The 12,324-nt window shown below is 44.2% G+C and overlaps 1 protein-coding gene across 1 annotated transcript in view; it reads right to left on the bottom strand.

Moving 5' to 3' along the window:
* Nucleotides 1-774: 774 nt before the first annotated feature.
* LRRIQ1 (leucine rich repeats and IQ motif containing 1) overlaps nt 775-12,324 on the bottom strand; it is a 176,408-nt gene continuing 164,858 nt past the window's right edge. The window contains exon 27 of the mRNA XM_064142336.1: nt 775-1,585. Coding sequence (XP_063998406.1) covers nt 1,455-1,585 — 131 coding nt within the window. The 3' untranslated portion in view covers nt 775-1,454. The remainder of the gene's footprint in view (nt 1,586-12,324) is intronic.

Below are 12,324 nucleotides of genomic sequence, written 5' to 3'. Positions count from 1 at the left end.
ACATTTATTAAATACATCAGGAATCTAACTAGATAACCTAAGCATCTAAGGATATTTTATACCTCATGGACAACCACAGCATTTCTAGAGCCAGGACAAGCAACCTTCACCGATCATCGTTTCTCAGGACAGTAAAGAATCTTTCTGAAGTAGGCTGCGCTGACTCCTGAAAAGTAAGCTGATAGTAAACCCAACACACTGACTCAAATGAGCAAGGTTACTTACTGCAAGTTTTCCCATGAGATCTGAAAGTGAATCTGAGTGCTGCTGCAAAAACGATAACAGTCACATGCACCTCGCAAAATAATGCCATTTGTAATGCAAGTACATTTGAAACCAGCCACAACATAAGATTTTATGTTCTTTACTAACCGAAGTTTCAAGCCCCATTACTCTCCCCACCTCCTTCTCAGTCTGTAGGGGGTTGAGACTTCATAATGTAGGACAAAAAACAGATGAAGAAACACAAAGACAGACTTCTCTAGATCAAATTAGCAACTTCTACCCTCCAAGCGGAAAACATGAATGTTATGTTAGACTTTGAAATCAAGGAAGGATTTCTGTCCTCTCTGTCAGTGGACAAAGCATTCACTAGGAGCAATGAGACAGATAACATAAACAGTAGAAACATAATTTCTTCTCTTTCTCTAGATCTCCTTGCACCACAAAACTTGTACACATGGGTCTGAAGGAGTGTGGCTACATGAACAAATAAAATTGGGGTGTGTAGATGTAATACAACCTTGCCCTTAAACAAAAGGAGAGCTTAGTAAATATTATTTATTATATTTATATATAAATCATTTAAAGCATAAAAATACAACTGGTTGCTTTATCACATTGTGGCTGTAAGTTCTGATGAAAGTACCATATCACAAAAAACCCAAAACATAAAAGATAAGTGCATCCCTACTCTTTGTAAGGCTGCTGAGAATTTTTGCTGCTTTAGTAAAATACTATAAACAGATTTCACTCTGGATGGCACTGCTGGCCATTACAGCTTACAACACAGTTTGCAAGCAAGCCCTTTACTAGTGAGAAAATGAGAACTCCCTGTTCTGGTACGTGACATACACCATATGACTATGAACTATTCTTACATTTGCACATCTCAACGATCTTTTAAAAGCAAGCTTAAGCTTTCCCACTGTTCAACAATCCTTGTCGAGTCCATCTGTTCTGCATTCTACACCCCATGAACATATAAGGTACTGGAAAAACAAACTGGGATACCTTACTGACAGGTATAAAACACTCTGATAGAAAGAACCAACCCAACTCACTTCAACCAGGCATAATAAGGAAAATACAGTTAATTGAAATCGCTTACATTGGTAATAAATGAGAATCCAGCAGTTGATATTCATGTGCATAAAAAGAAACAGTTCTCTGTGTGTTCTCCAGATTTGGCTTAATCCATTGGCCAGATTCTGTCCAGTATCCAGCTAATATCTTTACATTTTTGCCCTTCTTTTTTTGCCTGCTCCCCATCCTCCGCTGAGCTGCACTGGATGGTCTCGAAATGATATCCGGTCTTTACGAGGTGGATCCACGCACGATTTCTCTGGGGTGGCTATGTTCCTCCCTAAACAACAGACAATAAATATTTATATCTATATATATCTATCTCTCTGTGTGTGTGTGTGAAATTAAAACCCAACCAACCCAAACTCTCTACAATTCACTGCTTCATATTCTCTTTTTTAGGGTAACAGACACAAAGGTGTCTAATTCAATCACACACCACCTTCATCATGATGTCTTGCTGATTGCTTTTAAAAGCATCCCCACAAAGCAGTGCTTTTCTAAAACTCAAACTCCTTATCAAAACACACAAGTGAAATTCCTGCACAATAAAACTGTGTCTTTAAAAGTGCTGCCACCTGCCCATTTGGAACTTTTTTTAAACACATATAGAGATATGCAATGCTTTTTGATACAGGAACTTTGTCTTTCAGGTGGATGGAAAAGTAGTTTGGGAGATGCATTGAATGACCAAGTTATTGGTTTTTACTGTATTAGACCAAATAAAAGAGCCAGGAGACCATAGAATAGAATAGAATAGAATAGAATAGAATAGAATAGAATAGAATAGAATAGAATAGAATAGAATAGAATAGAATAGAAGAATAGAAGAATAGAAGAATAGAAGAATAGAAGAATAGAAGAATAGAAGAATAGAAGAATAGAAGAATAGAAGAATAGAAGAATAGAATCAAGCAGGTTGGAAGAGACCTCCAAGATCATCCAGGCCAACCTAGCACCCAGCCCTGGACAATCAACTAGACCATGGCACTAAGTGCCTCATCCAGGCTTTGCTTCAATACCTCCAGGGACGGTGACTCCACCACCTCCCTGGGCAGCCCATTCCAATGCCAATCACTCTCTCTGACAACAACTTCCTCCTAACATCCAGCCTAGACCTCCCCTGCCACAACTTGAGACTGTGTCCCCTTCTTCTGTTGCTGGTTGCCTGGCAGAAGAGACCAACCCCACCTGTCTGCAGCCTCCCTTCAGGGAGTTGTAGAGAGCAACGAGGTCAGCCCTGAGCCTCCTCTTCTCCGAGCTAAACAACCATATACAGGAGACCAAAAAAATATCAAATGCAAAGCTCAGGAATACTCAGTTTGATGCTGAGCTTATAAAGTGTCCTTAAAAGTGTCCTTAAAAGTGCTGCCACCTGCCCATTTGGAACATTTTTTAAACACATATAGAGATATGCAACACTTTTTGGTACAGGAACTTTGTCTTTCAGGTGGATGGAGAAGTAGTTTGGGAGAGTCATCTAATGACCAAGTTATTGGTTTTTACCATATTAGACCAAATAAAAGTGCCAGGAGATCAAAAAAAGACCAAATGCAAAGCCCAGAAATACTCAGTTTGGTGCTGAGCTTAAAAGTGTCCTTAAAATTGCTGCCACCTGCCCATTTGGAACATTTTAAAACACATTTAGAGATATGCCATGCTTTTCGACACAGGAACTAGCACTGGTCTTTGTCTTTCAGGGGGATGGAGAAGTAATTTGGGAGATGCATCTAATGACCAAGTTACTGGTTTTTACTGTGTTAGACCAAATGAAAGAGCCAGGAGACCAAATACAGGAGACCAAAAATAAGACCTAATACAAAGCCCAGGAACACTCAGTTTGGTGCTGAGCAGTGCTACAGCAGACTTAAGTATACCTAGAAATAAATGAGAAGATCACTTTCATTCTCATGCATGCAGACATGTGGGCACTTTAGACAACCCTTTCCACAGAATATTTAGGATGATTACTTAAATCAACCAGCCTTTAGACCTGATCAGAGTTATGATATTTATTCTACACAAAGCAAAACTTTACAGCTTTCCCAGGTATCTACAAAGAAGGTGGCAGCTATAAAAGAATAACACAAAGCTTAAATCACACAACTGGATACAAGTCTCTCTGCTCATATATACAACACAGCTACACATTTCAAACAGTAAGAACTTTGTTTTCTCATGGATGCTTTCCCCCAGTATGCTACATGTAAAAGCCAGGAGATTTTCCCAGTCTACAGCTCTCCTTTTTTTTTTTAATGGCATTTAAAATCATTGCAAATGCATCTTACTAAATAATCCTCTCTGATTTTCAAAGTCAAGAGCTTTCAAGCATTTTTTACATGGAATCATAGAATCAACTAGGTTGGAAGACATGTGTCTTCATTTTCTTCTGGCTTTACAAATATAATCAACTGTTTATTTTTTTGTTTGTGTGTGTTTGTTTTCCTTTAAATATATATAACTTACTCATGGTCAATCTGACAAAGGCATTACAGGATTCCCCCATTCCCTTGCCTTTGCATCTTTTTATTTAACATCTCAAATGGCAGCAGATCTCTCTCCAGTGCAGAAAGGCTTTTTTATTAAAGAGCCAAAAATAAAGATATTTAATCAACCAGTAAACTTTCCATTAATTCTTTTGCCATAACATATTCAACTGGAGGCTGAAAGCCTCAGAGTACTAAACCAAGCCATACATTAATGAAACTTCAAAATAAATCTAGCCTGCTAAGAATATTTTTTATATATATATAAATTGCCTCTCTCATTTAAAAAGCCATTTTCTGAAGGTACAAACATTGTTAAACAACAAAAGCAGTGAAGGCTGGAATATGTGCTTGGTTAAAATAATAATAAAAAAAAAGGGAATAGCAATTAATGGAAAAGAAGTTTGGGGCCAATTTAGGCCTTGAGATTGACTTTCTTATGCACTCATCATCCAGGCTGTATTAATAATAAGAATCATAGAATTAAGCAGGTTGGAAGAGACCTCCAAGATCATCCAGGCCAACCTAGCACCCAGCCCTGGCCAATCAACCAGACCATGGCACTAAGTGCCTCAGCCAGGCTTTTCTTCAACACCTCCAGGGACAGCAACTCCACCACCTCCCTGGGCAGCCCATTTCAATGCTAATCACTCTCTCTGACAACAACTTCCTCCTAACATCCAGCCTAGACCTGCCCAAGCACAACTTGAGACTGTGTCCCCTTGTTCTATTGCTGGTTGCCTGGGAGAAGAGACCAACCCCATCTGGCTACAACCTCTTTTAGGGTAGTTGTAGAGAGCAATGTGGTCCCCCCTGAGCCTCCTCTTCTGCAGGCTGCACACCCCCAACTCCCTCAGCCTCTCCTCATGGGGCTGTGTTCCAGGCCCCTCACCAGCTTCATTGCCCTTCTCTGGACATGTTCCAGCATCTCAACATCTCTCTTGAATTGAGGAGCCCAGAACTGGACACAGCACTCAAGGTGTGGCCTGACCAGTGCTGAGTACAGGGGCAGAATAACCTCCCTCATCCTACTGGCCACACTGTTCCTGATCCAGGCCAGGATGCCATTGGCTCTCTTGGCCACCTGGGCACACTGCTGGCTCATCTTCAGCTACTATCTACCAGTACTCCCAGGTCCCTCTCTATCTGGCTGCTCTCCAGCCACTCTGTCCCCAGCCTGTAGTGCTGCTTGGGGCTGTTGTGGCCAAAGTGTAGAACCCTGCACTTGGCCTTGTTAAATCTCATCCTGTTGGCCTCTGCCCACCCATCCAGCCTGTCCAGGTCCCTCTGCAGGGCTCTCCTACCTTCCAACAGCTCCACACCTGCTCCTAGCTTGGTGTCATCTGCAAACATACTGATGCTGGACTCAATCCCCTGCTCCAAATCATCAATAAAGATATTGAACAGGACTGGGCTGTTCCTTGGGGCACTGATCCTTGGGGCACACCATTAGTGACAGCTGCCAATTTGATGCAGCACCATTCACCACCACTCTCTGGGTCCAGCCTTCCAGCCAGTTCTTGACCTATATTGAAGTGCCAGGAGCTGCCAGCTTGGCCAGGAGCTTGTTGTGGCAGACAGTGTCAAAGGCTTTGCTGAAGTCCAGGTAGACTACATCCACAGCCTGCCCCACATTCACCAGGCAGGTAACCTGATCATAAAAGGAGATCAGGTTGGTGAGACAGGACCTGCCCTTCCTAAACCCATGCTGGCTGGGCCTGATCCCTTGGCCATCCTGTAGGTGCTCTGTGATAACACTCAGGATGACCTGTTCCATGCCCTTGCCTGGCACTGACATCAGACAGACAGGTCTGTAGTTTCCTGGTTCCTCCTTCTGGCCCTTCTTGTGGATGGGCATCACATTGGCCAGCTAATCTGGAGAGGCCAGTTATTCATCTCTCTATTTTGGCCAAAAGAACAAAATATTTTACTGCATTTTTTAAAAAACAGAATACATATAAACAGCAGAACAAAACCATCAATGATTGATTTCAAAATGAATTTAAGCACAATGAAGTCAATGTAGCATAAGAAGGAGGCAATCATAGAACCAGAGAATCAACCAGGTTGGAAGAGACCTCCAAGATCATCCAGTCCAGCCTAGCACCCAGCCCAGGCCAATCAACTAGACCACAGCACTAAGTGCCTCAGCCAGTCCAGACCAATCATATCCTAATTGCCTTATCAGGGTTATTTCTGGACTAACAACCTCACCTGTTTATGAACCTGCCTGTATTGCTAAATAGAATTTTCACAAGGGACTTCAGGAATCTGTGTATGTAGTCTTCCTGTCTTTAGGTAGTTCATTGTAAAGGATATTATACTGCATTGCCATTACTGTGAAATGTGTATTATTAGTTGATTAAAAATAAAAAAATCCCCTAAAACTTGCTGTAATTTGCTACAAGAAACTTGCAAAAAGTCTTCAGAAATCCCTAATATTTCCTTTCATATTTGCCATTGGAATGGGCTGCCCAAGGAGGTGGTGGAGTTGCCATCCCTGGAGGTGTTCAAGAGAAGACTAGATCAGGCACTTGGTGCCATGGTCTAGTTAATTGGCCAGGGCTGGGTTGGCCTGGATGATCTCGGAGGTCTCTTCCAACCTGGTTGATTCTGTGATTCTATGATATCTGTCACAGCATGAATTGTGCTTCTCTAAACTTCAGTCAAAAATTCACAGGTTGTTTTTCTGTTGTTGCCAATTTTGACCGATTTGTGCATTGTTTAGAGAGTAGCACAGTCAAACATTTTGTGAGCAACATGTAGCAATATTTTGTGAGTCAAATGTAGTAACTTATTAATCTTGAGTGCCTGTGAGATGTCTGAGAAATGAACATGTTGGGTGTCTCTCAGACTTGTAGCTCAGGATTTGGTAACAAAAGCAGAATAACTTCCTCGGCCTGAATGTATTTTTGCCAAATCCCAGGTGTTCTAAAGGTGTGAACTTTCTGTTCCTTTGAATGTAGGTTCAAGAAACCAGAGGCTATCTCTGTGGATGTAGTCTACCTGGACTTCAGCAAAGCCTTTGACACTGTCTGCCACAAGAAGCTCCTAGACAAGCTGGCAGCTCATGGTTTGGACAGATTCACTCTGTGCTGGATCAAGAACTGGCTGGATGGCAGAGCCCAGAGAGTGGTGGTGAATGGTGCCACATCCAGTTGGCAGCTGTCACTAGTGGTGTGCCCCAAGGATCAGTGCTGGGCCCAGTCCTGTTCAATATCTTTGTTGATGATCTGGACGAGGGGATTGAGTCTAGCATCAGTAAGTTTGCAGATGACACCAAGCTAGGAGCAGGTGTTGATCTGTTGGAAGGTAGGAGATCCCTGTAGAGGGACCTGGACAGGCTGGATGGGTGGGCAGAGGCCAACAGGATGAGATTTAACAAGGCCAAGTGCAGGGTTCTGCACTTTGGCCACAATAACCCCAAGCAGTGCTACAGGCTGGGGACTGAGTGGCTGGAGAGCAGCCAGACAGAGAGGGACCTGGGAGTACTGGTAGATAGTAGCTGAAGATGAGCCAGCAGTGTGCCCAGGTGGCCAAGAGAGCCTGCATCAGGAACAGTGTGGCCAGTAGGACAAGGGAGGTTATTCTTCCCCTGTACTCAGCACTGCTCAGGCCACACCTTGAGTACTGTGCCCAGTTCTGGGCCCCTCAATTCAAGAAAGATGTTGAGATGCTGGAATGTGTCCAGAGAAGGGCAACAAAGCTGGTGAGGGGCCTGGAACACAAATCCTATGAGGAGAGGTTGAGGGAGCTGGGCCTGTTTAGCCTGGAGAAGAGGAGGCTCAGGGGTGATCTTATTACTGTGTACAACTACCTGAAAGGGCATTGTCATCAGGTGGGGGGTGGCCTCTTCTCCCAGGCAACCAGCAATAGAACAAGGGGACACAGTCTCAAGTTGTGCCAGGGTAGGTATAGGTTGGATGTTAGGAAGAAGTTCTTCACAGAGAGAGTGATTGGCATTGGAATGGGCTGCCCAGGGAGGTGGTGGAGTCACCGTCCCTGGGGGTCTTCAAGAAAAGACTGGATGAGGCACTGTGCTAGTTTGAAGCAAGCTGGAATGTTTTGGTAAAAGAACTAGATAACGGGCAGTGAAATGAAAAACAATTGTGTCTACTTCTCTCACAGTCACGCTGAGAACTCTGGGAAGAAGAAAGACTTATTCTCCATTTTGTTTCTCACTCTTGCTTTTGCCTTAGACCTGGTTACATCTCATTAACCTTGCTCCTACTAACCTTGCTCCCTAACCTCTTGGCTGCACCTCTCTTCTTCCTGAGAACTGGGGTAAGGTTGAGAGGGCCGGGGGGAGGTGTTGGGGTGGTTTGAAAGCCCCTCCTGGGGACCTAGGTTTCTGGGAGGGGAGCTGTGCTTTTATATCGTTTATCCTTTGTATATTTCTGTATATAATTGTATATAACTGTATATATTGTAAATAGCTGCTTGTAAATTCTGCTAGCTGTAAATAAATTGCTTCATCTATATTCCCAGGGTCCGTCTGAGTTAGCTGGGGCAAATTCAAAAGTGTGGGGGGGCGGGGTAACCCCCAAACCATCACATTTTTAATTGGCGCCCAACGTGGGGCTAGATATTTTGGAGTGAGTGGAAATCAGCTCTGGGAATTAAGATGAAGCTAATCAAGCAGCTATTGTACTTGGTGGGGATTGCTGTGTGGCCTGTTTTCTGGTTTTTTGTGTACAACTGGATCAAAGATCAAATTGGTTATTTCTTGCTTCATGTAGTTTTTAAGAAGGCTAAAGTTAAGCTTTCAAACATGTTCTGGAGCTGGGGTGATTTTATTCTTGGTTATGCTGGTTTTAGTGTCACTGAGAATATTACTAGTGATATTACAAGAGTTTTTGTCAATAATGTTACAATCAATCGAGAGTCTGCTTTATCTACTGCTCTCATGAGGGTCATCCAGCCCCAAACTGAAATGCCAAATCCATGCAAGGATTTCTACTCGAAACAGAGCATGGCAGGGATGCTGGGCATTATACTGGCTCTTGTAGTTTTAAATTTCATATTAATTTTGGCATTATGTGTGAAAAATTCAAAACCAGCTTCTGTAAGAGCTAGGAAAAATTCTGTGTCTCAGAAGCAGTCTCTTTCACAGCAAAACAAGGGAACACAGTTATCGGCTTCCCCCTTGCTAGCCTCTGCCCCTCCTTCTCCAAGTGCTGGGAACACAGCCAGTGTTCCCGCCACTAACGTAAACAAAAATGATAACGGGCAGAGTTCGGCAGGAGGATCAGGAGCACAGACAGGTACCCAAAATCAGAATGTTCCTAGTAAAAATGAAAACAAGTCAGGGTTGGCAGGCATCCCAGGAGGACAGGCAAATAATCCCACTAATGCTAATGCTAGTAACACTAGCCCAGTCAGTCCAAAATCCTACTGACACCAGCTCAGCCAATTCGAACCCCCAGCCAGCAGACCAGAACCAAAATCCTCCTGCTAAAAGCAAGGCAGATCTGAACTCACAAGCTCCAAGTCAGACTTCCAATAATTCAAATGCTCCAAGTCAGACCCCTAAGGATTCAAACCCTCCAAGTCAGACTCCTAAAGATTCAAATCCTCCAGCAGACACATCCAAGTCTGTTGCTGCTCAGGCCCTTCTGGCACCTGCTAAGGCAAAAGCTAAGACAAAGAGTGGTTCGCAGGAGGATGTAAGACAGGGGACCTCTGGTGATCAGCAGCAAGAAGAGGAGGAGGAGATAGTTAGTCTGCGAGACCTTGTAGATGTGCTGAGACAACAATACTCAAGTGAGAGGAGCGCTGTGAGGTTAGCTGCCAAGAGAGAGGATGGTTCCAATGAGTTTAGGAATGCTATGAGGAAGATTGTGTTAGGCCCAGCACCACCAGAACAACAGGAGGAAGAGGAGGAAGATGACATCCAAGGCTCCAAGGATCCACTTAGAGAGGTCAGGGAAGTTAGGAAGGAATACACAAGGGAATCAGGTGAGCCAATCCTAAGCTGGCTAGTGAGATGCCGTGGCATTGGTGCTAATGCTCTGCAGGTAGGAGACAAGTCTGCCAAGCAGCTGGGACCACTCACCAAGGAGAGTGGAGTGGACAAACACCTAGCAAGTCCTCTTGGTAGGGTTAGCTTGTGGACACGCCTTCTGTTGGCTGTGGCTATGAGATATCCTTCCCGAGATGATTTGCCATGGGCTGCCAAGAAGTGGAACACCATTGAGCAGGGAATTAAGCTTCTGAAGGAGTTTGCTGTGAAGGAAGTGCTTTATGGAGATCATGGCACTCATGAGCCTGACGATATTCCTTTGGGAACAGGTCTCATGAAGAAGCTTATTAAGCTTGCTCCTTCATCCTATGCTAACATCTTGGCCAGTAAGTTTCTAGCAAGGAGTGACAATGGAAGATCTTTCACTGTTGGTGAATTCACTGACCAGCTCAGGCAGATTGAGGATAGCTTGTCACATTCTGGTATAATCTGTGCCATAAAGACTATGACTACAGAGCTTAAAGATGGTATTAGAGATGGCATTAAGGAGAGCATGAAAGAACTGAAGGAGGATCTTACAACCTCAATTTCCAATCTGGTAAAAGATACCATTCCTGCATCATCTGAATGGGTGCATGTTTCTGCAGTCAGGAACAGACGCCCACCTCCTGCAAGGCAATTCCAGCCCAGGAGGAGACAAATTCCACCTAGACAGCAGCAATCACGTGCGTCACTGTGGATACTTCTGCGTGACACATATGGGGAGAACATGAACAAATGGGATGGTAAACCTACTTCAGCTCTTTCAAAGAGGGTCAGGGATCTGCAGAGTGGCAGAAACAGAGGCAGCAATGCCAGAAAGGTAGCTGTCACTTCTTCAGCTCCCGAGAGCAACTGCAATTGTTCCAACAGTTGCAGTTCCTCTCACAACACCACCAATCATTGTGTACACCCTACATGCCATGTTCAGCATTAGGGGTGCCCTGCCTCCAGCCAGGAGGAGGAAAGGGATAGTGGAGAGAACCGAATCTATTGGAATGTATTCATTAGGTGGCCTGGCAGTTCAAGAGTTCGGAAATACAGGGCTTTAGTTGACACAGGTGCTCAGTGTACTTTATTGCCATCAAATTGCAAAGGGACAGAGTCCATTTCTATCTTTGGAATCACTGGTGGATCTCAAGAGTTAACTAAGATACAGGCTGAGATCAGTTTAACTGGTAAAGAGTGGAAGACACATACTATTGTAACAGGTCCTGATGCGCCTTGCATTTTGGGAATTGACTTTTTGAGACAAGGTTGTTTCAAAGATCCTAAGGGTCATAAATGGGCTTTTGGAATAGCATCTGTAGAGATTGAGGATGATAAACTGAAATTGTCCATTAGACCTGAACTTTCTGATGAATCTGCAGTTGTGGGACATCATGACATAGAGGACCTGGAAGTGCCAATTGCAACTCAAACTGTTCATCATAGGCAGTACAGAACTAACCGTGACTCTTTGTTGCCCATTCATCAGCTGATTCGTCAACTGGAGAGTCAGGCTGTCATCGAGAAAGCTCATTCACCTTTCAACAGTCCCATCTGGCCTGTGCGCAAACCTACGGGCAACTGGAGACTGACAGTTGACTTTCGTGCCCTCAACGAGGTGACGCCACCCATGAGCGCAGCTGTGCCGGACATGCTGGAACTCCAGTACGAGCTGGAATCGAAGGAGGCTAAGTGGTATGCAACCATAGACATTGCTAATGCTTTCTTCTCTATTCCCATAGCAAAGGAGTGCAGGCCTCAGTTTGCATTCACCTGGAGAGGAATCCAGTACCAGTTCAATCGTTTGCCTCAGGGGTGGAAACACAGCTCAACCATCTGTCACTCAGTCATCCACAATGCACTGGAGAAAGGTAAAGCTCCAGAGCACATCCAGTATATCGACGACATCATTGTGTGGGGCCAAACTGCTGAGGAAGTCTTCGAGAAAGGTAACAAAATCATTGACATTCTGTTGCAAGCAGGTTTTGCCATTAAGAGAGACAAGGTCAAAGGACCTGCCAGAGAAATTCAGTTTCTGGGAGTGCGGTGGCAGGATGGTCGCCGTTACATTCCTCAGGATGTGATCAACAAAGTCTCTACCATGGCAGTTCCCACCAGTAAGAAGGACACACTTTCTTTTCTTGGTGTGGTGGGATTTTGGAGACTACACATTCCTGGTTTCAGTCAGATTGTCAAACCTCTGCATGATGTGACTCGTAAGAGAAACAATTTTGAGTGGGGACCTGAACAACAAGCAGCCTTTGATCAGATCAAGCGAGAAGTGGTCCATGCAGTGGGCCTGGGACCTGTGAGATCTGGTCCGGACATTAAGAACATTCTGTACACGGCTGCCAGTGACAATGGTCCAACTTGGAGTCTTTGGCAGAGAGCTCCAAATGAGACACGTGGTCGTCCACTTGGTTTCTGGGGACGTTGTTACAGAGGTTCAGAGATAAATTACACTGCAACTGAGAAAGAGATTCTAACAGCCTATGAAGGAGTGAAAGCAGCTTCTGAAGTAATTGGAACTGAGTCACAATTGCT

This window comes from Pogoniulus pusillus, chromosome 4 (assembly GCF_015220805.1).
Source record: "Pogoniulus pusillus isolate bPogPus1 chromosome 4, bPogPus1.pri, whole genome shotgun sequence".
Lineage (NCBI taxonomy): Eukaryota > Metazoa > Chordata > Aves > Piciformes > Lybiidae > Pogoniulus > Pogoniulus pusillus.
Note: the sequence above shows the minus strand (reverse complement) of the source record. Positions and strands in the feature narration are given on the sequence as shown.